The 27,110-nt window shown below is 60.0% G+C and overlaps 1 protein-coding gene across 1 annotated transcript in view; it reads left to right on the top strand.

The window, feature by feature from the left end:
• NAV1 (neuron navigator 1) overlaps positions 1-27,110 on the top strand; it is a 61,130-nt gene that overhangs the window by 26,509 nt on the left and 7,511 nt on the right. The window contains exons 5-21 of the mRNA XM_066203736.1: positions 4,351-4,453; positions 8,138-8,503; positions 18,943-19,081; positions 19,293-19,590; positions 19,971-20,664; positions 20,768-21,226; positions 21,434-21,475; positions 21,630-21,778; positions 22,398-22,568; positions 23,097-23,149; positions 23,318-23,341; positions 23,431-23,508; positions 23,704-23,787; positions 23,923-24,034; positions 24,609-24,730; positions 26,541-26,737; positions 26,824-26,986. Of these exons, the coding sequence (XP_066059833.1) occupies positions 4,351-4,453; positions 8,138-8,503; positions 18,943-19,081; positions 19,293-19,590; positions 19,971-20,664; positions 20,768-21,226; positions 21,434-21,475; positions 21,630-21,778; positions 22,398-22,568; positions 23,097-23,149; positions 23,318-23,341; positions 23,431-23,508; positions 23,704-23,787; positions 23,923-24,034; positions 24,609-24,730; positions 26,541-26,737; positions 26,824-26,986 (3,254 nt within the window). The remainder of the gene's footprint in view (positions 1-4,350; positions 4,454-8,137; positions 8,504-18,942; positions 19,082-19,292; positions 19,591-19,970; positions 20,665-20,767; positions 21,227-21,433; positions 21,476-21,629; positions 21,779-22,397; positions 22,569-23,096; positions 23,150-23,317; positions 23,342-23,430; positions 23,509-23,703; positions 23,788-23,922; positions 24,035-24,608; positions 24,731-26,540; positions 26,738-26,823; positions 26,987-27,110) is intronic.

A 27,110-nucleotide genomic window follows, 5' to 3' on the forward strand; every position in this document is an offset into this window, starting at 1 on the left:
GCATATGGGCATGTGAGCACATGTGCAAGGTAACAGGCCCAGGTGATAGACATGCACACATGCATCTTTCTGCAGGCTTTTGTTGCCATGTGGCCTCCACATGAATGATGCAAACACACACGCACACACGCACACACACACACGAGTTTCTGTGCCAAGGCACATGGGGCACATGTGTTCCAGGGATGCGGCCCTGCCTGGCCCCAGCGGGAGCTGGTGGCCACATGCTTCTTTGAAATGAGCTGTCAGAGCCCTTTGGAGTTGATTATTTCCTCGTTCCTTGACGTACTTGGCCACGTTGGCAGCACCCGGCTGCAGGGCCATGACACATGGACAAAGGAACTGCACCCTGACACATGGACAAAGGAACTGCCGCCACTTGCTCTGGGAGGTGGCAGGGAGAGCTGGACATGAGCACAACCTGGAGCTCCCTGGCCTTGTCCAGCCATGGTGCTGTACTGCCCATCGCAGTCAGACTCAGAGCAAACAGTGCTGTGCCCTGAGCCAGCCATTCCAGCATAGCTCTCTCCTTCCTTCTCCTCCTTCTCCTCTTCCTCCTTGGCTGCCTCTGGCCCTGCACCCCACCTTGCAGATGTTCCTTCTTGTGGTGGTGGTACCTGCTGCTGCCCCATCTTGGTCAGGCAGGAGATGGGGGTGATGGGCACTGCGTGGGCACTGCCAGGCACCCGCAGTACCCGGTTGCTGAGTGTGTGTAATTTGGTCAGCGCTGGAAGCCTTGCTAGGTAGTGCTGCAGGTGAGGGGATGGTCAGGGCTGGGCTGAGGCTTCCTGCCTCAGTTTCCTCGTGTGCCAAGTGGAGCTGTATCGTATTTGCTGGTGTTGAAGAGAGCACTGAAAGAGCTCAGTTGAGAAAGAAGTGTTGAGTGAGAGCTGCTCAAGCACAGCAGAGGGTATAGGCAAGTGAGACCCAGCCTGGCACAGGGACGGGTGATTTGAGCAATGGGGTCTACTGACCTCCCAGTGCAGGGCCTGGGGACAGTGGCTACATCTCAGAGCTGCCCTGTGCATGGTCAGAATGGGGGGCAAGGGGCCAGAGCCAGTACCCCCTTCCCTCCGTAACAGCAGGATGGTTGGAGCATGCGGGAGCAGTGGGATCTGCTGCGGGGCTGCGGGCCAGACTGGGACTGGGGCAGGGAGACATCAGTCCCTGAGCCTGCAGCTCCAGTGGAGTGGGGAGTGCTACAGAACACATCCCAGCCATAGCTGCCGGGAAAATGAGCCTGGCCTAGGCCGGGTGTCCGACTGACCCCGCCACGGCATGGGCTGAGTCTTCTCTGCTGCTCCATGCTCCAGCAGCTGGAAACATCTGGCTGCACAAGCTTGCTAAATCGATGTAGAGAGGAATCCAGCACTCTTCTGCTGTTCCCACACTTCAGCCTCTCCCAGTGGCTCCAGTTTCAACTCAGCTCTGGCATGCAGTAACTCGGTGAGCTCCAAGCCATCTCCCGGCCCCTTGCGGCCCCTGGGGAACAGACTGCAGGAGTCCCTGTGTCACCACCTGGACAGCACTGTGGAGGCAGATGGTGACACTGAAGTGCTAGGAGCAGGATGTGTGCCAGAGGTGGGTGAGCAGCTCTTCCAGTCCCAATTTGGCCCTTTCCTGGGTGAGAGCTGCTGCTTTTCTTGGAGTCCAGAGTGACCTGGACTGTCACCCAAAAACTGGGGTGATGTCATCCAGGCATGGATGGCAAATGGGGTAATGGATGCAGCTGGAGGTGTGGTTCGGTGCTATTGCCCTGGAACTCCTGTCCCTGAGCCCTAGGATGCTGCTTATCGCCATTGGTGCCCAGCAGCAGAGCAGTGCCCCTGTGCTGGCCCCTCGGTCAGGGCACCTGGGGACACAGCCCAGGCTCGCCCCACTGCTCCTTGGATGGGGATGGCTGTAGCAGCCCCGCTGGCAGTGGTGCCTGGGGAGGAGGCAGCGCCAGGCCCCGGCGCTGGCTCTGTGCCCAGGGGAATGGCTGCGGGTGGCCGTGGGGGAGGCAGACGGGGTTTTGGGAGGGCGCCATGCCCGGGAGGAGCACGCTGCCGAGCTGGCAGGGGTGGTGGCCACTGCCGGCGCCAGGGGACAACAGTGACTCTTCATCCCATCCCACTCTGTCCTGCCCCGGTACGCAGGGTTGTGGCACTGCTGGGGTGTGCATACCACCTTCTCTGGCTCCGGGAGCTAGGTCTGGGTGACAGCACCCACCGAATGGGGCCAGGGTGAAGGAGCTGAGAGTGCCAAGTCCTTCCCTGCATGGACACCCGCCTGGGGACACTGGTGGGTGTTGTATTGCTGTTCCCTGAGGTTCAGGGAGTCCAAATCTCCCACTGCCCTATGCATTGCAGTGTGACAGCCGGCGACTTGGCCACAGGTTCCTGCTCTGCCATTTCAAGCCTGAAAATCCATCTTTGCAGGTAACTTGAGGGCAGGACCTGGCAGCTTTGAGGTGCCAGCACAATCCTTTCTGCCTGCCCCACCAGACAGGCATGGTGGCCCCTCGTCCCTGGCTGCAGAGCAAGGTGGGTGCCACCCTTCAGGACTGAATACCTCTCAAGCCTCTCCTGCACCCTGGTTCAGTGTGTGCAGCCACCTCAGCTCTCTGAGTACATCTCTCTCCTGTACTGCCTGTGCATCCCCATCATGTGGCTCTGGGGACCACTTGGAGCTTCTGTGCCTTTGATTAACATCTCCAGTGGTGCAATGGATAAAACAGGGGATGTGGGTCCGTGCCATTTGAACATGCACTTGGTGCTTCTGTGCCTTTGATTAACTCCTTCAGTCTCCACAATGGAGATTTAATAATGAGTTAATAATGACTTGTGTCCTGCTGAGCCAGGTTCTGGGAGCTGGACTGGGGTGATTGGACACATGCAGGGATGGGTGTCCTTATGCTCTGATGCGGCTGGCCACATTGGGTGACCTGCGGGCTCACCAGCCCTTTTACCTCATCTACAGCTGACTTTAACCTGCTTGATTGAACCCGTCTCATCGGGGCTGTTCCTGCTTGTCACCCCCTTCCAGGCTCATGCATAAATCAGAGCCACTTCAGTGGTCTGAGGTGCTCCTGCCTGGGCAGGTGAGCAAGGGGAGCCTAGGGACAGGGCAGCTTCACCCGTGGGTGCTGCCTGCAACGTGGCTAGAGTGTGATGGGGACAAGGAACCCTCAAGGAGCCCTGCTTCAGCACTGGCATGTGGCTGTGCCTTTGTGGGGAGCTGCTGGGGTGTGTGCCAGCAGTGTCCTCCATCCTCATGTCCCTGCAGCTGGGGTGTGTGCTGTCGGTGTCCCCTGTCCCTGTGTCCCTGCAGTTCACACGGTGCCATTGCAAATCCTGAAGCACTGGTTGCCATGTTACATTAGGAGGAGCCACATCCCATGTCCCTGATGCCTTCTGTCACTGCAGATCCGTGGCAGGCTGCAGCTGAAAGGCCTGAAATCAGGGATCAAAGCCGCAGTGGCACGGCTGTTAGTGCCCAGAGTGCGTGTGAACAGGACAGGGACTTGGGACTGGAGCCATGGCCCCAAGCACACAGCACCGCTGGGGCTATACCAGGAGTGACCCCCTTCCTCTGTCCAGGTATCTGGTTCCTACACATCCGTGCAGGTGTCTCCAGGGAGTATGCACACATCTGTGTGTGCTGGTGTGTGTACACGTTTGTGGATGTGCGTGCGTCTGCACATGTGCACAAGTGGTTGTGATGTGGGTAGATGCGTGTGCACGTGTGCATTTTGGGGGGTGCGTGGCTCTGTGTGTGTGTACACACCCTTGCCGTGGGTGTGCACACCTGGAGGAATCCCAGGACAGACAGAGCTCAGGGATACTCAGCGTTGGGCTGTGCCTGTGGGAGCTCAGTCCCACCAGCTGCTCTGGCCCCACACAGAAGCAGTCACTCCTTCATGAGTGGGGCTCAGTGTCCTGTGCTCCCTGACATCCCCTCGGTCCCACTGGCTGCATACCAAGTGATGCTGCTCCAGCACTTATGTTCCCAGGCTGGAGCACCCCTCGGGCCTGGGGGAAGCAGGGGCACGTTTGGGGACATTCTTCCAGGACTGCTGCTCTTGTCGCCTGTGTGGCTCCTGTGGCCCCACTGGGTCTCTGTCAGCTCATCCTTTCTGGACTATACATTACCATCCCAGCTGCATGTTTGAGAGATGCATTTCGGAGTGGTGCAGCTCCAGCCTAGTGCCAGCCTTGCCCTGTCCCTTCCTGATGGGCAGAGCCAGGGCTGTTGGTCATGACCACGGACAAGGGGGTGCACCATCCATCCATCCATCCATCCATCCATCCATCCATCCATCCATCCATCCATCCATCCCTTTAAACCCATCACCTTGTCTCTCCACAGACCCCGAGTCCCAGAGGAAGAGGACAGTGCAGAACGTACTGGACCTTCGTCAGAACCTGGAGGAGACCATGTCCAGCCTAAGGGGCTCTCAGGTGTCTCACAGGTGAGGGCCCTGCACCGGGCCCCCCACACGCCTTCCCCATAGTCAGTGTCCTTCCTGGAGTGGATGGGAAGCAGCTCTGCTCCTGGTGAGGGCCGTGTAGGTGGGAGAGAATCAGTGGTGCTCTGTGACCTGGGGGCCGTGTGCATGGAGGCTTGGAGAGAAGCCCTCTAATCTGTGGGGTGTCGTGTCATGCTGCAGCCCAGTCCTGTCCCTGACAGTGCTCTGGGACAGTAAAGGTTGGGGAGTGGTGGCAGTGAGGGGAGCTGACACAGCAGAGGGAGGGGGCGAGGTCTGTTCCCAGTGGTCAGGTGACACTGAATGGACTACCAAAGGTGAAGTTATTACCTGTACCCACCGTGGTTTGCACCAGAGGCTCCATCCCTATCCGTGACTTAATTTCTCTGCTCTGTGTAGGGTGATGACAAAGGAACTCAGCCAGAGCCCAGGAGCAGAGGTGGGGGTACCCTGGGGTGCCCTCCCCAGACTGGAGCGAGGGGATGGTGGGGATGGGGACAGGGTGAGCACTAAGTGGAGAACCAAAGCACAGTGTCTGTTCTTAGGGGGTTCTGACACGCTTCTGGGACTGCCTGTGTCCCCCTGGGTCACTCACTTGAGATCGTGCATGGTTTCTGCTTCACTCTGGATTTGCAAGGTTGTGTGGGTGTCAGCCGGTTGGGAAAGTGGGGATGTGGGAACATCGTTCTGCTGGAGTGTGTTGCCACCTCGTGGTCTTCCTCGATCCTGTTTTTTTGTCTTGAAAGAGACAAAAAGCAGCAGCTTCCTCACACCTTTCACCCACCCTTCACCATTACAGACCTTCCCATGTCACCTCTCAACCAGCCTTGCCCAGGATGAAGCAGCCCTTTGATCTCCCTCTTCATCACATGAAATTTCTAGACCTTGCTCGCTTTTGCTGTGCTTCCCGGATGTTTTCCGAGCCATGAGCAGCAGATAGCTGTGGCAGTGGGATTTGCATGGGGCCACAGCAATATTTTCTGAGCTGGTAATTTCCTGAAATGACCCATTACAGCTCTGCCATCCCTTTGCTCAGAGCAGGAGCTGGGTCAGAGCCCAGCACTGCTTATGCCAAGCCAGATCTGCGTTGTGTTCCTTTTGCTTTCCTAAGTGTCAAACTCCACCCTGCTCCTCACTGCAGTGCTCAGCTCCTTCAGAAATCCTCCTCAGCTCAGGTCTTAGGAAAATAGGGCGAGGACATTAAGAGTGATTAAATTAGCATTGCTGGTGGGATTTGACTCTTCACTATCACTTCCTTTCCTTGATGAGCTGGGAGTACATCACATGGCAGATGCCTCAGCTGCATTCCTGCCATGGAGAAAAATGGCTATGGATAGCCCAGGGATCCCTCCCCTTGCACTCTGTCCATTTCAGTGGGGCTTAAACATGTGAAGATCTTCTCTCTTATCCCATGGCAGCTAAATTTATTTGGAAGCTTTTTTTATTCCAGTGGCCCAAAGCAGCCTCAGCAGCTCCCTTCATCCCTTCAAGAACTCCTCTGCGGCTATGAGCCAGATTTTCCTTTCCCAAAGCTGTGTCAGCTCTTCCCTGGTACGTTGTAATTACACACATACCCACTCATTCTGCTCTTGGGAACACTTCCTACAAGTCTGTCCGATACAGATGTCATCTGCAAGTCCTCTGGATGTGCCTGCATCACTGGTGTCCTGTAGCTGCTTTGGGCTCTCTCTTTATTCCTTCCACAAACTATTCCTCAGATTTCTCTTGTTACCCTCACTGAGTTCTTCCATCCTGTGGATAAGGGCTCAGTCTTTGCTGTTACCTTGTTAGGGCACAATGTTATTCCTGAAAGATGTCACCATATTCCTGGCAGCAGGGCTGCATGAACTTCCTTGGGGCTTAGAGAATCATGGAATCACAGAGTCACTGAGGAGACTCAGTGGATACTTGGAGAAAGTCTCCAAGATCATCAAGTCAAACCATTTCCCCAGTGCTGCTGTGTTCTCCACTACATCATGTTCCCAAGAGCCACATCCACATGTTTTTTAAACACTTCCAAGGATGGTGACTCCACCACTACCCTGGACAGGTGTGCTGGAGCTTGACCAGCCTTTCAGGGAAGAAATTTTCTCTAATATCCAACCTAAACCTCCCCATGACCACTTGTTTCCTCTTGTTCTGTCCCTTGTTCCCTGAGAGCAGAGTCCAACTCCCCCCCCGGCTTCCCCCTCCTGTCAGGGAGCTGTGCAGAGCCAGAAGGTGCCCCCTGAGCCTCCCTTTCTCCAGGCTGAGCCCTCCAGCTCCTTCAGCTGCTCCTGGTGATTCAGACCCTTCCCCAGCTCTGTTGCCCTTCTGTGGACATGCTCCAGCCCCTCAATGTCTTTCTTGTCATGAGATACCCAGAACTGAACCCAGGATTTGAGGTGAAGCTTCTGTTCCTCCTGCTCAGAGACATGGTTGGCATCTGCACTGAGCTGCCGGCAGCACATCCTCAAACAGCCTTTGTGCTGCCGACAAAAACAAAACCCTTTTAGCTGCCCCTTTTAGTTCCGCTTTAACAAACTTCCTAGTTGTTGTTTTTTTTTTTTTTATGAAGTTCCCTATTTTAGATTCAGTGCTGCAGCCCGGGTTTGGCTTTGGGTGCTCCTGCAGGAATGTTTAATCCAAGCTAGGGAATAATTTACTGATAATAGTGTTTGGAGCCAATTTGAGGACTGTGGGTTCCCAAGGAGCTGCTCCAAGAAGTAATCGTTTCTCGTGGCTAAATTTAGTTTTAGAATCACTGTTTGCCCAAAATACACTCTGAGAGGCGCAGGGAGTGATGGAACTCCCCATTCCTGAAGCACTAGAGGGCTCTGGGCTGGCTGCAGAGCACTGTGCCTGTGGGCAGCCCCTGGGGCTGGGCAGCCCTCTCTTGGGGTCATCTTTCCTGTCCAGATGTGGGGGTTCAGTGTGAGATGCTGCTGCAGGGACCGGTCCCAGCTCTGTCCCTTGGCATCCTTTCACTCACAGCCTCCACTCCCTGGCATGGCTCTCTCACATTCCCTGGGATCAGTGCCACCACCCCAACTTGTCCTGTCCTGGGTCTGGTGTGATCTTGAGGTGCAGATGTTGAAGTGCTGGAGAAGAAGTGGCTGAGCAGAAGCAGCCCAGACACAGGGGAGCATGTCCAGGCTTTCCACTAAAGGTGCCCTATTAGCAGAGTTCAGCACAGATGGATTTTGGGGCCAGTCTCCAGAATAGTGCTGACCTCTCTCCCAAGTGTGTTTGCCACCAGTCCTGGTGGGACCCCTGGCCTTGCTCCGAGGTGGCTGGACAGGGCTGTGGTAGAGTGTTACCTTTGTAGATTTACTTGAGCACAGAGCCCCCATCACACCCCATGTCCTATTCCACTGTCGCTGGGGAGACATGGGTGTTGCTAAACACTGCGGTGTGCATGTCCCAGCAGGTCCTGCCACAGGACACTGGGCTGGCACCAGGCAGGGAAAGAGGGGACTGTCCCTTGCCAGCTGAGATGGAGGGTGTCCAGGACAGACAGTGTCCCTGCAGCCACAGTCCTGGGAGCCTCTGGCCTTGTCTGGCTGCCTCAAAATGGGCAGTTTAGGTATCTGAGCAGTTGCAGACCCAGTTCCGGGGGAGTGAGGAAGGGCACGGGTCTCCAGTGCCCCCTGTGCCCTGCCCTAATTCCCTGACTGCCTGTCCTCACAGCTCCCTCGAGATGACCTGCTATGACAGTGATGAAGCCAACCCACGGAGCGTCTCCAGCCTCTCCAACCGCTCCTCCCCTTTGTCCTGGCGCTACGGGCAGTCCAGCCCACGCCTGCAGGCCGGGGACGCGCCATCGGTTGGGGGCACCTGCCGCTCCGAGGGCACCCCGAGCTGGTACATGCACGGGGAGCGAGCGCACTACTCGCACACCATGCCCATGCGCAGCCCCAGCAAGCTGAGCCACATCTCCCGCCTGGAGCTGGTTGAGGCGCTGGACACCGATGACGTGGAGCTGAAGTCGGGGTACATGAGTGACAGTGATCTGATGGGGAAGACGCTGACGGAGGACGATGACATCACCACGGGGTACGTGCCCATGCGGGGAACCGTGCCCGGATTGGGGCTCTCCCGGAGGTTTCAACCGCTCCTGTTTGGCCGGCGGTGGGGGAACACCCGGCACAGTGGGGGTGGATGGAGTGGTACATAGGTTACAGCCAGTCTGGTTAGGATCGGATCATGTCCCCACATCCTAGGAGATGCTTCCCTGCCAGCAGTGCTGGTGGGGCTGGGCCAGCTGGGGGTTTCTCGGGGCTGATGGGCTCCTGAGCCAGAATGAGCTGCTCGCCCAGCATGTGGGAAGTGTCCAGTTTGGTCTGGGTGTTCCTGGAGCAGGGAGCTGAGAAAAGTGCATGGTCTGTAGCTGCAGAAGCCCTGAGCCAGTGTCCTGCTGGGGATGCTGGAATGCTGCTGCATTCAGAAGTACTCTTCAGTTTACACCAGTCAGTCTGAGTGGCTTCCTGTGACCCAGGCACTGTGGGGACATCCTGTGGGACTCCTGGTGGTCCGTGGTGAGACCGGCTGGGTCACATCTCAGCACCCCAGTGACAACTGGGCACCAGGGTGTTATTGCTGATGGATAACTCCACATGGAGCAGGGTGTGCTGCAGGGTGTGTCCCTTGTTCTGAGACCCCCCCATCAGCCTCCATCCCTCCACCCATGGGGCCAGGGGCATCTCCTGCCAGATGGACACAACCCAGCACTCCCAGGGCTCATGTTGTCTTGCCAGATGTGTCCAGCTCCTGCTGCACTGTTGAGGTGCTCCTGACTCTGGCAAGGGGCCAGGATTTGAACATGCTGGAGGTTTCCTGTTTCGACACAGGAGAAAATAAATAACTTGGGCGTTTGAGCTGTCCCAGAGCCCGATGAGGTATTTGACCTCCTGACAGTGCTGCTTTGGCCCTCCTGGGCTGACTGTAGTCAAGTCAGTTTGGTGCAGGAGAGAGCACAGCCTGTGTCTGCATGCCCATCCTGGGGCCAGTGCTCCCCAGATATGGCCTGTAGTCGCGTGTTGCAGCTGCAGGGGACACACCATTGGCTATCTGCTGGCTTCTGTCCCTGCCGTGCTCCAGGGGACTGAGAGTGTCTGTGGCACCGTGGGTGTCAGACCCATCCTCCCCATGGGCATGTGACCTTGGGGGCTGCCCTGTGCCTGTGAATGAGGGAGCCTTGTGCTGGTTCAGCACGGACCCTCCTGTAGATCTTAACCTATTGCTTGGCAGCCAGAGCTCCCATGTCACCACGTTTTGCCACTGGCCACTGGATTGCCCGGTGTGATTGGCAGTGGGGTGGATTCGGACTGCCTGAGGTGGCTGAGGTTGCAGCAGGGCTGGCTGTGGGGATGAAGGGTGCACTGCTCCCTATATCCCTCCTTGTCTCATCTTGGTGCTGCTCATGCAGGCAGATAACCTTGGGGTGCCCTTGCCTTCGAGGCAGTGCCGAGAGGGGTGACTGGAGCAACGCTTTGTCTCCATCAACCACTGAGCAGGCGGAGTGTGGGGCAGGGTCAGGGACCCAGGACAGTTCAGCCCTGCACTACTATGGGCAGGATTTACTTATCCTTCAGGAAGATACAAGCTTTGGGGATGGATCCCTGCATGGCGGTGCCTCTGCAAGGCGTGGCAGCACCACAGTCCCCCGGTGTGGGTGACGCTGTCAGCGCTGTGGTGAGTGGGGCCATGGCCAGGTGCCACAGTCCCTGTTCCTGTGCAGAGTCCCCAGCACGATGCCCTGGATGTGCCCAGAATTCTCTGCCAGGCCGTGCCAGAGACAGACTAGGTGCTCTGTGCTGGGTACCCTCCCCAAGGAGGAGTGCAGGAGTGAGCCAGGGCAGCACAGGACCCCCTCATCCACAGGGGCATATCCTGGGGCTCAGCCATTTCACCGGGGTCGTTGCGGGCACAGGGCCATGTAGTGACTCACACAGCTTCACAGCTTCATCCCCCATGGGCCCACAGCAGGACTTGGGGGGGGTCTCTCAGAGTGGGCAGCATGGCAGGGTCTCTGAACCAGAGCATGCCTCTGGCTGGGTGCTGGTACACTGAGGTGCTCTGTCCAGGAGCCTGCACACTCTGGGTGCAGAGCCCGGGAGGTAGAGCAGGGACATTCCCTCCTACCGAGGGCCAGATGAGATAAGGAGCTGGCCAGGAGCACTCATCCAGCACAGCCCCTCATCCAGGCTCCACTCAGCCAGCGCATCCCTTCACCCAGTGCAGCCCCTCACCAGTGCAGCCCCTCATCCAGCCTCCCGTCATCCAGCGCAGCCTCTCATCCAGCGCAGCCCCTCACCCAGCACAGCCCCCCGTGCAGCCTCCTCGCTGGCTCTGACCTAGAAAGCCACCACCGCCCCAGGCCCCATCTCGCGGTGCTGCTAATGCACCGGGCAGGAGCCGCGTGCTGCAGATGGGGCCGGCATCCCCCAGCCCAGGCCGCGGGGCAGCGTCCCCTGCACTGCGCCGGCGCACGCCCCAGCTTGTAGGGCAGTAGGTCAGAGACGGCTCAGAGGACGCGGTGACACGTCCCCGTTGGAGACGTGTGGGGCTGTGGGATGCAACCCAGCATCCCCGTGGTTTGGCAGGGAAGCAGACTGGAAGGAGCGAGGGTTGAGGTAGGTGAGACATGGCGGGGACGGGGGGACTGCTCACCAGGTATTGGGGTGGACTCGGCTGGGTGGGGGGGAGGAGGCTGTGGGGGACTTGAGGCCCAGCTCAAGGAGGGAGCGGGATGGTCAGGTCTGAGCAGGGATTGGCTGGGGACACCCGAGACCTCAGCAGCATTTCTGTGTTAGCCAAATGCACCGGCATCCTGCCTCCTCACCCAGCTGTGCCTGCATCCATCGGCATGACACTTGCCACTCCTCTCTACCTGCTGCTGGTTTCAGGGTCTGCAAAGCTCTGGCTTTGGCCCCCTATTTGGCAGCACATACCTTTTGTTCCCAATGTCACCATATCCTCCTTGTACACTGCATCAGGACAGGGACCTGGCACAGGGAGCACCCACCAGGATCTGTCTGGGGTGACTGAAGGGATGGAAGGGATGCTGCTGCTCTCCTGCCCTGTCCTGCCTGTCCTTGGGGCCTGGGCAGGGCATGGGCAGAGATAGCACCCAGTCTTGGGCTGATTTTCCAACACTAAAACATATTTATTCCTTTCCTTGGTCAACTCTGGTGCCCACCCACTACCGTTCAGTGGCCACTTGCTCTTCCCTTCCCTAAGGCCAGTTCCAGGAAGGGTGCAGTGCCACCGGTGACGCTTTCCCACCCATCCAGGCTGAGGTTGTTTCCTGTACTCTGGAGGTCACGCCACCAAGGTCACTCTACTGGGAGCTTCCCCAGGGACATCTCTGTTGGCATAACCACAGCGTGGGTGCCTTTGTGTGCAGGTTGGTTTTATTCTGGCCATGTCCTGCATGTCTGAGCAGTGCCACTACAGTGTGACGGCATGTTGGCGTGTCTCCCCCTGTGCCGTGTGTGCCCAGAACATCTGACCTGATGAGGTGTGTTCTGAGTAGTGGCTCAGCACTGTCCCTGGGTGTTCCCTAGGGCCCGTTGGGTCACGGCGGGAGTGAGTGGAATGCTGCAAGGCTTTGCTGCAGTTGGGAGCTCATGGGGTGCAGAGGGAGCTAGCAGAGCTGGCTGCTGAGTCAGCACCTTCTGCTGCGGTGGCTGCAGGAGCAGTGATGGTCTGTGTGTGCTGCAGGGCTGTAGCTCTGGAGCCAGATCCTGGAGCTCTGCATGTCCATTGGGGCTTCCAAAGCCCTGGGGGAATGTTTTTTCGACCCTGGGACTGCTGTGATTTCAGGATGTCCTTTTGGATCTTGTTTGTTGGAGGTAGAAAGGGAGCATTGCATCCCACTGCAGCAGTGGCAGCTTCTGCACCCTCGTGGGCCGGGTACTGCCCTGATTCTGCTTGTGGGCATGAAATTGAGCTGAGGTAGCAGCTTTTGGAATTGGGAGCACAGGGCACATGTGTCTAGCCCATGGCACACCCCAGGCACTGTCCCAGGTCGCTGTGATGGTGCTGCTGGCAGCCAAGCGCTGCAGAGCCTGTGGTCCCCTCCAGCAGGGCTGGGGGCTGCCAGCAGCATCCTCCTGGGAGGGATGCTCTGGAGCTGACACCCGCTGTGCTCTGGCTGGCCTGGCTCCCGCTTCCTCGCAGCTCCTCGGGCTCGGCACAGCCCGTAGGCGGGAGCAGATGTTTGGCACAGCTCCCCAGGAACAGCAGGGGAGCGGCCGCCCTCCTCCTGCTCCAGGCTGGACTGGCCCTGCAGCCTGCTCCCTTCCCTCGAACGCCCCTTGCTCCACTTTGGCTAGTCCAGGATGACCCCATGCCCTGTCCCAGCAAGCCCATGAAGTCATTCCTCATCAGGGACATCCCGTGGGGCATGGCTGTGTCCCTGCACGTGGCCTGGCGTGTGTGGGACCCTGGCCTGGCTGGCCAGGGAGCAGTGTTGTATAAATATTTGCTGGGCTGCGCCACGTGCCGGGCTTGGCGAGTTCCTCCCTCCAGCTGGGTACAGGGGATGCTCCCGGAAAGGGGCCCCAGGACCCCACCGGACATCGGCACCACCGAAGTGCCTTCCTGCACGCCGCTTTCTAGCAATTCCATCCTTTGGGATTGGGATTGAGGCACCCAGTGCTGATCCCTGGCCCCTGGGGATGTGACAGTGGCTGCATGAGGCATGTTTTGGGAAGGGAATCCTGGGGTTGTGAGGCTTGGGGGTACAGGGCACCCAGGGGTCAGTGCACGCCCAGGATGCGGGAAGCTGCTGGCTCCTGCCGCTTGTCGATGAGGCTGGATGCAGACATGGGGCAGAGCCAAGCGCAGGGGTGGACCTCACACACCCATGTGCCCTGCAGAAAGCTGCTGGCGAGAATATGACCCCCAAACGTACCTGCCTCTCTGCATGCCACCTGGGGACCTCAAGACCTAGCTTAGCCATGTGTCACCCTGCTGCCTGTGGAGGGGCCTGGCCCCTGCGGACTGAGGTGTCTGAGGTCACCAGCTTGTCCAGACAACAGGAAAAATAGGAATTTCACAAGCAGGCTGAGTCATGCCGCTCCCCACCCCGGCACTGCCCTGGGACTCTCTGAGCATTGCACGTGGCCTCTGCAGCTCCCTGAGTGCCGCGGTGGCCCGGGTGAGGTTCCATATGTCACCAAAACTGCTAGCGGAGATCCCCACACTGGGGCACGTTTCCTCCGGGGTTTCCACCACTCGGGGGAGGCCAGAGGGGTGACCAGAGCTGAGCTCTCAGCCAGGAGTGTGGTTGGCGTCCATGGCTGATGTCACTGCAGCAGGCAGCGAGTGCTGGCTGATCCCCCACGGCCTCAGCCTCGCTGCTGCAAGGAAATCAGACCCCACTATCACTGTGGTTGGTGGCACAGGGCTGGAGTGGAGGCACAGCCTGGTCACGGGTCCCTCCTTGCAGGGACCACAAATGCTCAGGGGTCCTGTGGCAGAGTCATCTGCACCTCTCAGGGACCTGAGGGACCAGAGACCAGAGGCAGTGCTGCTTGGAGAATGGGGTCCTGAATCAGCTGTGGGATGTGATGTTGATCCTCCTCCGCTGGGTGAGCTCAAGCAAGTCAGGTCCCAGATCCTCCTTCCCCATCTCAGTTTCCCCATCTCCAGATCTCTGTAGACCCCTGTTCCTTTGAGTGCAGCTTTGGAGAAAGGTGCCAGATCACAGTACCCAAAATCCAAGCAGCAGCTAATTAGGGTCAAGGTAACCTGACTCTCTGTAGGGGCTGGAGTTCTCAGAGGGGGTACCTGGCGGTCAGGGAGGGGTCCTGGAGGGTACAGGGGTGTTTACAGGGTGTGGGGACCAGGGAAGTCAGGGAGTGCTGTTAGTCTCTGGTTCCTGATGGGGATGTGAGGGGGATGCAGAGCCCCGCCCTGCCCACATTCATGAGGAGCTCCCAACCCCCTCAATGGGATTTATGAAGCTAATTGTTTTTTCTGCCCCATTAAGTGGAGGAGAGGGGGAGGGTGTGGAGAGCCCTGGCTGTGCCTGTGCTTTCCTCACTGCTCCTACCTCAAGTCACAGCATGAGGCTGGGGCTGGGATCACCAGTGCCACAGAGGCCCCTCAGTGCCAGTGATCTGCAGATGTGGGGTGTGGGACCCCCTCAGTGCACGCCCTGCATTTCCTCCCCTGCCACAGGAAGAAAGAGCCAGGGCAGACCAGGCCTTGCTGCCATCGAGGGTGGGCTTCAGACTGGCATTGGGGAATCTGGCTGGACCAGCCTGGCAGGGACAGGAGTGTTGGGAGCCCTGGCTGGTGCCAGTGGGTCTGGGTGCTGCATGGGCAGGTGTCTGTGCTGGTTCGAGACAGGTGAAGCAAGGAGAGTTCAAAACTGTCCAGCTCCAGCAGCAACCTCAGCTGGGAGATGTGCTGGGAGTACTCCTCTGTGTGGGGCTCAGTGTGTGTGCTGGTACCCAAGGGTCTGCTGTGACCAGCAGCAATTCTCTCCGTCATCTCACCCCAGGCCCGTGGCTCCGGCAGGGTCAAAGCTGCCTTTCTGAGGGGCTGCAGTGCTGGGCTGTGCCAGGCTGGCTCCCCAGCCTGCCCAGATTTGGGCCCAGCAGAAGCTGCTCTTAGCATTGCCTGAGCCACCCGTGGTGGGGCTGAGGCAGCCAGCCAGGAGAAGATGAGGGAAGGGACAGCATCCGGCATCGTGCCTGGCCGGGGGGACCAGAGGGATGCAGTGCTGGACGGGCTGTGCTGCCACACCCGTTTGTGCATGCGGCCATGGGGCTGTCACCACACCGCAGAGCTGGCTGCACCGCCAGCCCCTGGCCATGAGCTCCTGCCAGGGCTTAGTGGGTGTGGGCACGAGCTGCTCAGTGGGGACGGGGCTGGTCAGGTACCCCTGTCCTGCCATGTCATACTGTGCCATACCACGCCATGCTGGGGCAAGCCCTGTGTAGTGAGCAATGGGGCAGTGGGGAAGGAGCCAAGAGGCGTTGCCGTTGCTTCAAGGAAGGAATTACTTATTTCCCAGCCTGCAGGGATGGGTTCTATCTTGCCAAGGCCGCAGTTAACTCTCTCTGCCCTTCGTGATTGGGCTGGCAAAGTTGTCCCTGGTGTTGCCATCCTGGTGAGGACCCTACCCTGCAGCATGGCTCTTGCTGTGATGCAAGAGAGAGAGAAGGGACAAAAGCAGGAGTTTTGGTCAATGAAAGGCAGAGCAGGGCAGGCATGGATGTCCTTTCTAGGGATGAGCGCCGGAGTTGCTGGGAGCAGCCATCCCGGCACCCCACAGTGGGACCCGCATCGGGGAGGTGGTTCCGTTGGGAAGAGAGAACAGGGCAGTTTGGGGGGCACCGGTTCCAGGCCCAGTACTGAGGAATCGCCTCTGGTATCACATTGCGGGCTGGAATGGGGGTGTGAATAGTGGTTTGGGGGCTCTGCGGGCATCTGGGGGGATGCTGGGGGACACCAGGGACAGGATTCGGGGCCGTGAGCCGGGAGGCAGAATGCGGAGACATGGCCATGGGGCCGGGGGCTGGAGCGGGCGGGGCTTGGAGCCGGGACGCGGGCCCGTCCCGGCGGGGACGGGGAGGGGCCAAAGGACGGCGGAGGGGGTCCGGTGCCGCTGTCGCTTTAAGGCGCGGGCAGCGGGGCGGGCCCGCAGCCCCCCGCCCCTCTCGGCCGCCCCCCGCCCCTCTCGGCCGCCCGGCGGGGCCGCGCCGCGTCGCGGGCAGCACGATGCTGCGGGCGGGGAGGCCGCGCCGCGCCCCGCGCCTCGCCAGCAGGTACGGCACGGGCGGGGAGCGGGCACCGCACCGGGCGGGGGCGCGGCCGGAGCTCGGCCCCGGCAGACAAAGCCCCGCGCCCCGGGGCCGCTCCGCGGGCGGTGCTTTGTCTCGGCCGCGCTGCGGGGCGGGGGGGGGGGGGGGAAGGGGGGGTCGGGGCAGCGCGGCCGCACCCCGGCATCGCGGCGTCGGGGCGGCTCCCGCGGGCCTTCCCGTCCTCCGCCCCAGCACCCCCGTCCTCCGCCCGGCCCCCGCCCCGCACCTGCAATACGGCCGGGCCGACCCTCCGCGGGATTCCCGAGGCTTTGGTGTCCCCGGACGTCAGGGCTAACCCCAGGGCTGCCGGGCGCGGGGCTCCGAGTCGGGGCGCGGCCGGGGCGGAGCGGAGCATCCCCGCGCACCGCGCCGTGGTCGGAATCCATCCCCCGCTCCCTACCGGTGCAGCCTCCTCCCCGCGCCGGGTCTGGGGCCAGGATGCTCATCCCGAGGCCCTGCCGGACCATCCCGTCCTCAGCGGGTCCCGTCCGCCGGCGCCGCGGAGCGCGGCAGGACGGACGCGCTGCCCTTGAGCATCCCGGTCTCTGGGAGCTGCGCGGGGCCGCTTTACGGGTGGGTTCGGTGCGGGATCGTCTGCAGGGGCTGGGAATGGCTCTGGATAAGATGGAGGGGATGGAGTACAAAGCAGGGGGTCAGTTTTGCCCCGGAGTGACACTCCTGACATGGCTGCCCCCCATTTGTGGATTCAGGGGGGTATTCGAGGTGCCAGGGCTCTGCAATGCTCCAGGAGTTTGCTGAGGGGCCAGTGGTGCTGTGGTTGAGGCTTTCCTTGCTGTGCTGCCTATGGCGTACGTGTACCAGTTTGGGGGATCCCTCAGTGCACCAGCCGTGTGCCCCATTAAACAGTCAGACACCCTCACGGTGTACAGCTGGCTCCCCAGCCTCACCCCGTGGTTTTCGTGATTTTGGGATGTGACCTTCCATGTTGTCTTTTCTTGGCACAGGGTTGTCGAGGAGGATTTGAAGTCACCTCCTGCCTTGGCTTAACTTCTGACCCTGTGCCTCTTTCTCAGTGGCTCTCTGGATGCCTGGAGCAGTGGGGGTGTTGCATGCATGGCCGGGAGAGTGTTTGGGGTTTCCCTGCCTGGCCCCAAAAGCCAGACTGAGACACCCAGCACCACATGTGGCCCCAGCTGTGTCACCATAGGACACAGCCCACCAAAGCCTGGCCTCATTCCTGGCACGCCCTCTGCCAGGTGATGCCAGGCTGGAAGAGGAGCTTTGCTGCAGGCTCTGGGGTGGGGATTTCCGTCCAAGTGGGAACTTCAGCCTAGGCATAGGGCTGGTGGTGAGATGCCTTGGAGCTGAGGAGCTCAGCAGCACATCCTGAGTGCATGGTCCTATTGAAATCCCTTCCTGGACAGTAACACCTGCTGGCTCTGTCCCAGAAGCTGCTGTGGGGGCACAGGGGGCTGTGTCCATCCTGGCTCTGGCCAGTCTCTGATGAACTCCTCCCCAGTGGAAAGAGCAGGACATACAGTGCAGGTCTTAGGGTGCTGGAGCTGCCTTTGTTGCTCCTTTTTGAGCTTTGAGCATCAGACAGGGATGGTGGTGGCTGTTGCTTTTGCTCTGCCACTGCTGTTGGGGCTCTGGTGTTTGCTGGGCTTCACCTGCACCTCTGTGGCCCCAATGTAGAGAAACGGGCATCTCTTTCAGGAACTGGGGCTGGCTGCAGCTCCCAGCTCTGTGCCCCACTCCTATGCCACAGCTTGTCACAGAATCATGGCATGGTGCGGGTTGGAACGGACCTTAAAATTCATCCTGTGCCACTCCCTGCCATGGCCAGGGGCACCTTTCACTAGACGGGGCTGCTCCAACCTTACCTTGAACATTTCAGTGACATGGCAGCCACAGCTTCTCTGGGCAGCCTGTTCCAGTGTTGTCTCCACCAGCCTCCCACAGGCCCTCGGAGGCTGTGAGGCCTCACTGACCTACTCAGCTGCTGACCTGAAAGGTGCTGTGCTCATCCTGCTGGAAGGTGCTCCATGCCTGTCTGTGCCAGATCACCATGGGCACAGCCCTGCCCTGTGGAACCACCCGTGCCCTTGGGGCACCCAGGCAGCTGCTGTCCCACTGTGGTGCTGACTGATGGCCCTGCAGATGGGCTTCTGCACACTTGGCTGAGCCCCGGCACGGAGCAGCCACTTCAGCACAGCAGCAGATCCAGACTTGCTGCCTCTGGCTGCTGGGGGCTGGAGAGGGGCAGTAGGGCGCAGTGGGTGGGGGCCACCCCAGGAAGAGTGGGTGCTGTGGGGTAGTTGGTTTGTTTATTCCAGCAGTCCTGCCCTTTCTGACAATCTTGACCTGCCTCCAGGGTCAGAGCAGGTTGCTGGGGGTTGTTGCTAGCTGTGGTGCTGCCAGCCCTGTGGTGTGGGTGCTGGCTTCCCTGAGCTGCGGACATCCCTCCATCCCCACCAAAGCTCCACAGAGCCTTAATGGGGAGAAGCAGGGTCACTGAGGCTTGTGTGCCAGAGGAGCATGAGCCCATGCCAGGCTGGGCTGGAGCCAGCTGTGGGCCCTGCATGCCATGTCCCTGCCATGGGCACTACCAGGAGCTGGTTTTTGCCCCAGCAGCCCGTGGGACAGGGAGATCCCATGGGTGGTGGGACCCATTGGGCTGAGCAGGGCTCTGATGCTGTCTCTCTCTCACAGCTGGGATGAGAGCAGCTCCATCAGCAGTGGCCTCAGCGATGCCTCCGACAACCTCAGCTCGGAGGAGTTCAATGCCAGCTCCTCGCTCAACTCCCTGCCCTCCACCCCCACCGCCTCGCGCAGGAACTCGGCCATAGCGGTAGGTGCCAGTGGCACCCGGACCCTTTCCGGCACCTATCCCGGCTTTCCTGCCACCACCCCAGTGGCAAAGAGGGCATGGAGGGTGCCAGTGTGAGGAAACAAGGATGGCACAGGGTGTCTGCTGCATCCTTCTCCCAGCTGGCTGATGTTGTCTGGGGATGGGTTTGGGGTGGGTGCCAGGAGTGCCCCTGACTCTGCTCTGCCCCCAGCTGCGCACGGATTCAGAGAAGCGCTCACTGGCGGAGAGCGGACTGAGCTGGTACGGTGAGGGTGACGAGAAGGCACCCAAGAAGCTGGACTACGATAGCAGCAGCCTCAAGATGGAGCATGGCTCCTCCAAGTGGCGGCGGGAGCCCTCGGAGGGTGGCGAGGAGGGGCCCAAGGGTGGTGAGCTGAAGAAACCTGTCAGCCTGGGCACCCCGGGCTCCCTCAAGAAGGGCAAGACTCCTCCAGTGGCTGTGACCTCCCCAATCACCCACACGGCCCAGAGCGCCCTCAAAGTGGCAGGTAAAAACCAGTTTGGGCAGGGTCCAGCTCCTTTGATGTGGAGAAGGTTGGGTGGATTTTTGGTTCATATCCATATAAAGGTTGGTATCTTTGTGTGCCTTCTGCGAGCATGTGGGCCATCAGATGGCCTATGGCTGTGCTCAGACCCGGGAGCTGGGTGTGGGCTGGAAGGGGAGACAGGGCTGTATTGCAGGCTGCAGGCAGGTTGGGAGTCTGTGCCTGCCCCATGGTCTCATGTCCACGCGCCAGGCTGGCACCAAGGCATGTCCCTTCTCCGTCACATCCCTGCATCTCTGGTGCCCGTGTCCTGTCTGGGCTCATTCACTTCCAAATGTCCCCAAAGCCTCTAGGGACACTAACCTGTCCTTTCTTGCCACCAGGCAAGCCAGAGACCAAAGTCACTGACAAGAGCAAGCTGTCAGTGAAGAACACGGGCCTGCAGCGCTCCTCCTCTGATGCTGGCCGTGACCGCACCACGGACGCCAAGAAGCCGCCGTCAGGGCTTGCACGCCCCTCATCCTCCAGCTCTTTTGGCTACAAGAAACCAGCTCCTGCCACTGGCACAGCCACTGTCATGCAGGCCGGGGGCTCGGCCACGCTCGGCAAGATCCAGAAGAGCTCTGGCATCCCTGTTAAGCCAGTCAGTGGAAGGAAAACAAGCCTCGATGTCTCCAATGCACCTGAGCCTGGGTTCCTGGCACCAGGGGCTCGCTCCAACATCCAGTACCGCAGCCTGCCCCGGCCGGCCAAGTCCAGCTCCATGAGTGTGACCGGGGGCCGCAGCGCAGCCCGGCCGGTCAGCAGCAGCATTGACCCCAGCCTGCTGAGCACCAAGCAGGGTGGCATCTCAGTGTCGCGGCTCAAAGAGCCATCCAAGGTTGGCACTGGCCGTGGCACACCAGCCCCTGTGAACCAGACAGACCGTGAGAAGGAGAAGGCCAAGGCCAAGGCAGTGGCACTTGACTCTGAGTGCAGCACCCTGAAGAGTGCCAGCTCACCTGAGAGCACCCCTAAAGCCCAGGCCAACCTCCCGCCAGCAGCCAAGGTGGCAGAGCTGCCCCCTACACCTCTCAGGTATGGTCCTTCCGCCTCCAAGGGCAGCAAGTACCTGGCATGGCTGTGCCCAGCACCAGTATCTGAGTCTCATCTGTTTCCTTACCTATTTTCCCCCCTCCAGAGCAGCTGCCAAGACCTACGTGAAGCCTCCCTCGCTGGCCAACTTGGACAAGGTCAACTCCAACAGCCTGGACTTGCCCTCCTCCAGCGAGCTGCACACCCCGCACACTGCCAAGCTCCAGGACCTGCACCCGGCCGGCGGGCACCTAACACCCTGCTTCAGCCCCAGCCCTGCCCCCATCCTCAACATCAACTCGGCGAGCTTCTCCCAGGGCCTGGAGCTCATGGGTGGCTTCAGTGTCCCCAAGGAGGGCAGGATGTACCCCAAGCTCTCCGGCCTTCACCGCAGCATGGAATCCCTGCAGATGCCAATGAGCCTGCCCAGTGCCTTTTCAGGGGGCAGCACCACCACCCCCACCCCTGCTGCTGCACCCCCTGCCAGCACAGAGGAGGAAGAGGAAGAAGAAGAGGCAGGAGAGCTGGGTTGGAGTGGGAGCCCCCGGCTCACACATCTGGACAGGTATGGCTGGAAGTAGGTTGATGGGCTGCTGCTGTGGCACCTTCATGGGCTCACATCGCTCCCCGCTGTTCTGCCATGTCCTTTGCCTGCTTCAGAGTCTCTTCCTGCTACATTTCTAGGGAAAAGCTCCCTGTTCCTGCAGCTAAATCCCCATGGTTCCTTCCCCAATCTGTGCAGGGGTGTCACTGATCTTTCCTTCCCTTCCAGTGCCAACCGCGACAGGAACACGCTGCCCAAGAAGGGGTTGAGGTAAAAGAGCCCAAATCACTTTTGGGTGGTGCTGGGGTGGGAAGCGGGGGCTTTCCAAGGCAGTGCCCCTCAGCAAGGGAAGCTGGGCTGCAGTGCTGTGGGCAGGAGCTGGACGGTGCTGGTCGATCTTACCGTGCTGTCTGCGGCTCCCCAGGTACCAGCTCCACTCCCAGGAGGAGGCCAAGGAGCGGCGCCACTCACACGCAGTCAGCGGGCTCCCCGAGTCGGACGAGCAGCAGGAGCTGCCCTCGCCCCCTGCCCTCCCCATGGCGCTGGTCGGGAAGGGTCCGCTCACCAGCATTGGTCAGTGCCCTCCGCTGCCGGCCCCTTCCCTCCTGCTCCCCGTGCTCCCTGCGTGATGTGCTGGTGCTCCCCTGAGCGCTGCTTGTCTCCTTGACACCACCAGCACCAGCACCAGCACCAGCACCTGGTGCTCTGGGTGCTGGACTGGGGCCAGGGACGCCCATCACCTCTGCTTCAGGTCATCTCATCCACCCTTTGGGCCTCAGGCCATCACTGCTCCTCTGGGGGTGCCTGGCAGGGCAAGGGATAAGCCCTGCCCTGATCTGACCAGGACCTGCATATTCCTGGAGCGTTTGGAGGGTCCAGGCAGACAGGCTGGGGCAGCAGGCTCCACTCCTGCACCTGCAGGTGTTGGGCTGTGGCATAGTGGTACTCACTTGGCCCTGGGACAATGGATTTGTTTTTCAGCCCTGTGATTACCTTGGTGCTGGTGTCCAGGTCGTCCCAGCATCAACCTGCCTTTTAGCTTTCCCTGGCCCCTCCCTGCTTTGGGACCACAGTCCCTGCTTCCTCACTGCATCACAGCTCTCGTGGATGGCTCCCAGTCCTGCTTCCCCATCCTGATGCCACCTCCCCAGCGTGACTCTGACCCTGCCTCCTCCTCACTTTCTCCTTGCAGTGAGCCCCACTGCCACCGCAGCCCCACGGATCACCCGCTCCAACAGCATCCCCACCCACGACTCCACCTTCGAGCTGTACAGCACCTCCCAGATGGGCAGCACCCTCTCCCTGGCCGACAAGCCCAAGGGCATGATCCGCTCAGGCTCCTTCCGGGACCCTGTGGACGATGGTGAGAATGTGCTGCGCTCCTGCCCAGGCTGAGGAGGCTGCAGAGGGTTGGTGGGGCTCCCTGCACCCTTGCCCCTTCCCAGTGCATTGTTGGATGGGTTGGTGTGTCCCATTCTTGGCACCAGGGCAGGGACAGCAACGCTGAGGGGTCTGTTGGACTCTCTGCTGGCATCAGCCCTGGGTCTGCCCTGACCCACATGGGTATTCAGCGTCCTTGTGTTGCCCCCAGGCTGCTGTGACACTGGGGAGGAGGCGATCCAAGCAGACAGGGAGGGCAGCAGAGCTCCCAGGTTCCCCGGAGAGGAACATGCAGGTGGAGGGTATTCCCTACTGTGTGCCCAGAGAGGCCACCAGGAACGCACTGAGAAATGGGCAGTGCTGAGCAGCTGCCATCCTACCCTGTACCTCCCCCAGGCCACCTCAGAGCCCTCCCACCCTGGGAGCCCACTCGTCAGCTGTGCCCTGACCTGTAGCCCCTGGGTGCTGCTCTCCAGGGCACCCTGACACCTTGTGTTTTCCTGTGTTGCAGTTCATGGATCGGTGCTGTCCCTGGCCTCCAGCGCGTCCTCCACCTACTCCTCCGTAAGAGCTGCTTCCGTGCTGCGCTTGTTTGTGCATGGCTGGGGGATCTGGGTGGGACTGGGGGGGCTCTGTGCATGCCTCTGTCTGGCGCTGAGCCTGTCTGTGCCTCGCTGCCCCCCTGACTGCCTGCCTCTGTCTGTCTGTCCCTCTCTGCTCTCACGCTGCCAGGCTGAGGAGAAGATGCAGTCTGAGGTGAGCCCACGCCCTCTGCTCATGCCTGCCCCTGCCCCCAGTGAGGGTGAGTGCCTCGCCTCTCTCATCTCTCCGCTCTCTCCCCGTAGCAAATCCGCAAGCTGCGCCGTGAGCTGGAGTCCTCGCAGGAGAAGGTGGCCACGCTGACGTCCCAGCTGTCTGCTAATGTGAGTCCCCATGGGAGCCCCTGTGGGGCAGCCCGTTCCATCTGTGCAAGGCATGGGGCTGCTGCTGGATGTGCCCATGGAAGCCCTGATTTCCCCTTGAGCCTTTTGCGTCCCACACCTGACAGCGGGTGCTCACCTGTCCGTGGGTTTTCACCCCAATCGGGGGGCTCACCTGTTTCTCTCCATTCCTCCCAGGCCAACCTGGTGGCAGCCTTTGAGCAGAGCCTGGTGAGCATGACATCCCGCCTGCGGCACTTGGCTGAGACCGCTGAGGAGAAGGTGGGTGTATCACGGTGCTCAGTGGGGTTCGTGGGGCTGTGGGTGCTGGACCTGGGTGATTGCCCTAAGGGTGCTCTTGAGGTGGGCTCTCCACCATTGGGATGCGCTCCATGGCTCCCAACTTTGCTGCCCCAGGACACAGAGCTGCTGGACCTGCGAGAGACCATTGACTTCCTGAAGAAGAAGAACTCAGAGGCCCAGGCTGTGATCCAGGGTGCTCTAAATGGCACTGATGTCACCCCCAAAGGTAAGGCATGATTCTGCAACCCTTCCTGAGCTGGGATGCTCCTGCTGGGACTGGCATAGGGCCCCAGGACACACCCTCTCATGGGGGAGGTTCATCTGGAGGCAGGGTGCCACTGGGGATCCTTGAGCATCTGAAACCAGGGATGGACAGCCAGAGCTGTCACCATGGGAGGTCACAGAGCTGGCATGTAGGGGAATGGTTGTTTGTCAGTCTTGGGAGACGTCCTTGCCAGGCCCTTTGCCAACAGCCAGTTTTGCCTGCTGGTTTTGCCTTTCTTCCTGTTAAGTGCTGTTTCTAGCCCCAAAACCCCAATGTGAGTGCAAGGGGCTGTCAGGGAGATGGCCTGGGACAGCAGCAGGGTGATATGTGCCCTGGGCATCTCTCTGGCAGTGCCCGTGGGGTGTCTGAGCCCCATGTCATTGTTTCAAGGTGGCTCCAAGAGCTCAGAAGGTGTTGGGTAGGAGGAGGGATTGGGTGTAGGGAGGGGGGACAGTAGGGTGCTCTGGCATTGGGACGGTTGCAGGTGGCTGATCCCTCATTTCCCAATCTCTCCTGCTTCTCTGGAAAACCCCAGAGCTGCGCATCAAGCGGCAGAACTCCTCTGACAGCATCTCCAGCCTCAACAGCATCACCAGCCACTCCAGCATCGGCAGCAGCAAGGACGCTGACGCCAAGAAGAAGAAGAAGAAGAGCTGGGTGGGTTGGATGGAGCACTGGCAGGAGAACTGGGGCTTGGGGAGCCACTGGCAGGGTCTGCTCAGGGTCAGCCCCGCAAACCAGCTGCTCTTGGTCTGCCCTGGCCTTGTAGTGTTGGTGCCCTGGGTCCCCTGAGGACAGCATTGGTGAGGAGAGTGTAACTGGTGAGGACAGTGTAATTGCCATGAATTTGTGTCTTGAATTGTCAGCTGGGACTTCTCCAGCCCCTTCAGGAGTTTCCCAGCCCTGGCCCTGCATGCCTGCTTCCTTGTGCATTCCCCCATGTCTCCCTCCTGCACACGCAGGCTCTGATGGTGTGGAGGGCTGACACCTCAGCCGGGCGGTCTTTCCCTGCACCAGGCAGCTCTGAGCTGGATGTGTGATTAAGTCTTGCTTTGTTTTGTTTCTCTCCCCCTATGCTGACTTCAACCCTTTTTTTCCAGGTGTACGAGGTAAGTCCCACGCTGTCCAATCCACCACATGCTGTGCCCAGCCAGGGCCCTTGCTCCATTTCATGGGACGGTGCTCATACACTCCCCATCCCATCCATCCCACTGGCACTAACGCCAGCACGGGCCATCCTGGGTCCCCAGCCAGGTTGTGCCCACCTTGACTGCCATCCTTCCTTAAGGATAAATAGGCACCCAGAAGGAGGGGGTTGAACTGCCAGAGGCAGCAGGAAAGGCTCAGATGGGACCTGTCCCATGGATGGGAGCAGTCCTCTTCTTGCCTAGGGAAGGCAGGCACTTTCCTGACTTCCTGTAACTGGATCTTTTGGGATGGGGACCTCGGTGCAGCCCTGCCAGTGTCACTCATGTGACACTGAGGTCACTGAGGTGCACTGCCCTTCTCTGCCTCTCCAGGGCTGCCTGATGTGGTCTCAAGTGGCTCTGTCCCTGCCAGCACCCACATAGGTCTCAGTGCTTCCCTGCTTCCACCATCAGCAGAGCTGAATACCTACTTTGTTTACACTGAAGTGCAATGCTTTCGGGGGCACTATAGAGCAGTCTGCTGGTGCCTGTGGGGATTTGGGCAGATCCTGCATGTTCTCCATCTTTTCTTTCTCCCACCTTCCCTTGGAGCAGGCCCTGGCACTCCAGGGCACATGTTGTGAGCCCAGGGTGCCTGTCCTGCTGCTCTCCCACTGGCTGATGGGACCCAGTTTGGGTCCAGTTTGGTCCCTGTGCAGTGTCCATCCCCGTCCCTGGCCCCAGCCCACTGCTCACCCACCTGCTGCTCCGTGTGTGCTGTGTGCATGCTGCATGCTTGGATGAGACACCAGCATGCTCTTTGGAGGGCTGGCTGCCCCTCTGTGCTTCCAGCAGGATCCATGGGGCAGAGGAAGGTGTGGGGCAGGACCCTGGCTCTGCAGTGGCTAGAGCAAGGGACATCCCTGTAAATAAATGCCTCTTGCTGAAATGGCTGTGGTGGGGTGAATGTGGGCATGGATTGGCCCTTCCTGATGGACCAGGGTGCTGGTGCTGTGCCTGAACAGCCTGGTGTAGGTGATGGTGGGGAGCAGGGCTGGGAGACGTCCTGACCAGGACACGAGTCCCACTCTTTGGGGCTCTGGTGCCGTCTGGGCTGGGTGAGTGTTGCCCAAAGGGCTGTGCACCCCATCCGTTCTCTGTGCCAGCAGAGCGGGGTCAGGCTGCAGTCTTCCCCAGCATGGTGGTGTTGCTGCCTCTGTGATGGGTGTGGTTGTACTGGTCCCTGTGGGTCCTGGACAGACAGGACAGGACCAGGCCAGGTCTGCTTGCAAGGCTGCACTCGGGACTGTCTCTAACAAGAACATTTTCCTGTCCTGTAGCTACGCAGTTCCTTCAATAAGGCCTTCAGCATCAAGAAGGGCCCCAAATCAGCCTCGTCCTACTCGGACATTGAGGAGATTGCCACACCAGACTCGTCAGCCCCCTCCTCCCCCAAGCTGCAGCATGGCTCCACAGAGACTGCCTCGCCCTCCATCAAGTCCTCCACATCCTCCTCAGTGGGCATCGACACGGCTGAGTATGTGGGGCCAGGGAGGGGCAGTGGCAGGGGCTGCAGGCTCCTGCCAGAGACACGTGTGAGACCTGGTCTCTCCCTTGGCCCAGGCTCTTCCAGGCCCACAGTGAGGGTGAGCCTGAGAAGAAGGAGGTGTCAGAGCTGCGGTCAGAGCTGTGGGAGAAGGAAATGAAGCTGACAGACATCCGCCTGGAGGCCCTCAACTCAGCCCACCAGCTGGAGCAGCTGCGGGAGACCATGCACAACATGCAGGTGAGGACCCTTGCCGGCAGCCTGTCTGCTTGCAGTACCGGGATGCCCACAGTTCCTGCATCTCACCACTGTGCTGCACCCCAGGATGCTGCTGGTGTACAGCTCCTTACACTATGCCCTATCT

This window comes from Chamaea fasciata, unplaced genomic scaffold (genome assembly GCF_029207755.1).
Source record: "Chamaea fasciata isolate MVZ Bird 193981 ecotype frontalis unplaced genomic scaffold, bChaFas1.0.hap1 SCAF_25, whole genome shotgun sequence".
NCBI lineage: Eukaryota > Metazoa > Chordata > Aves > Passeriformes > Sylviidae > Chamaea > Chamaea fasciata.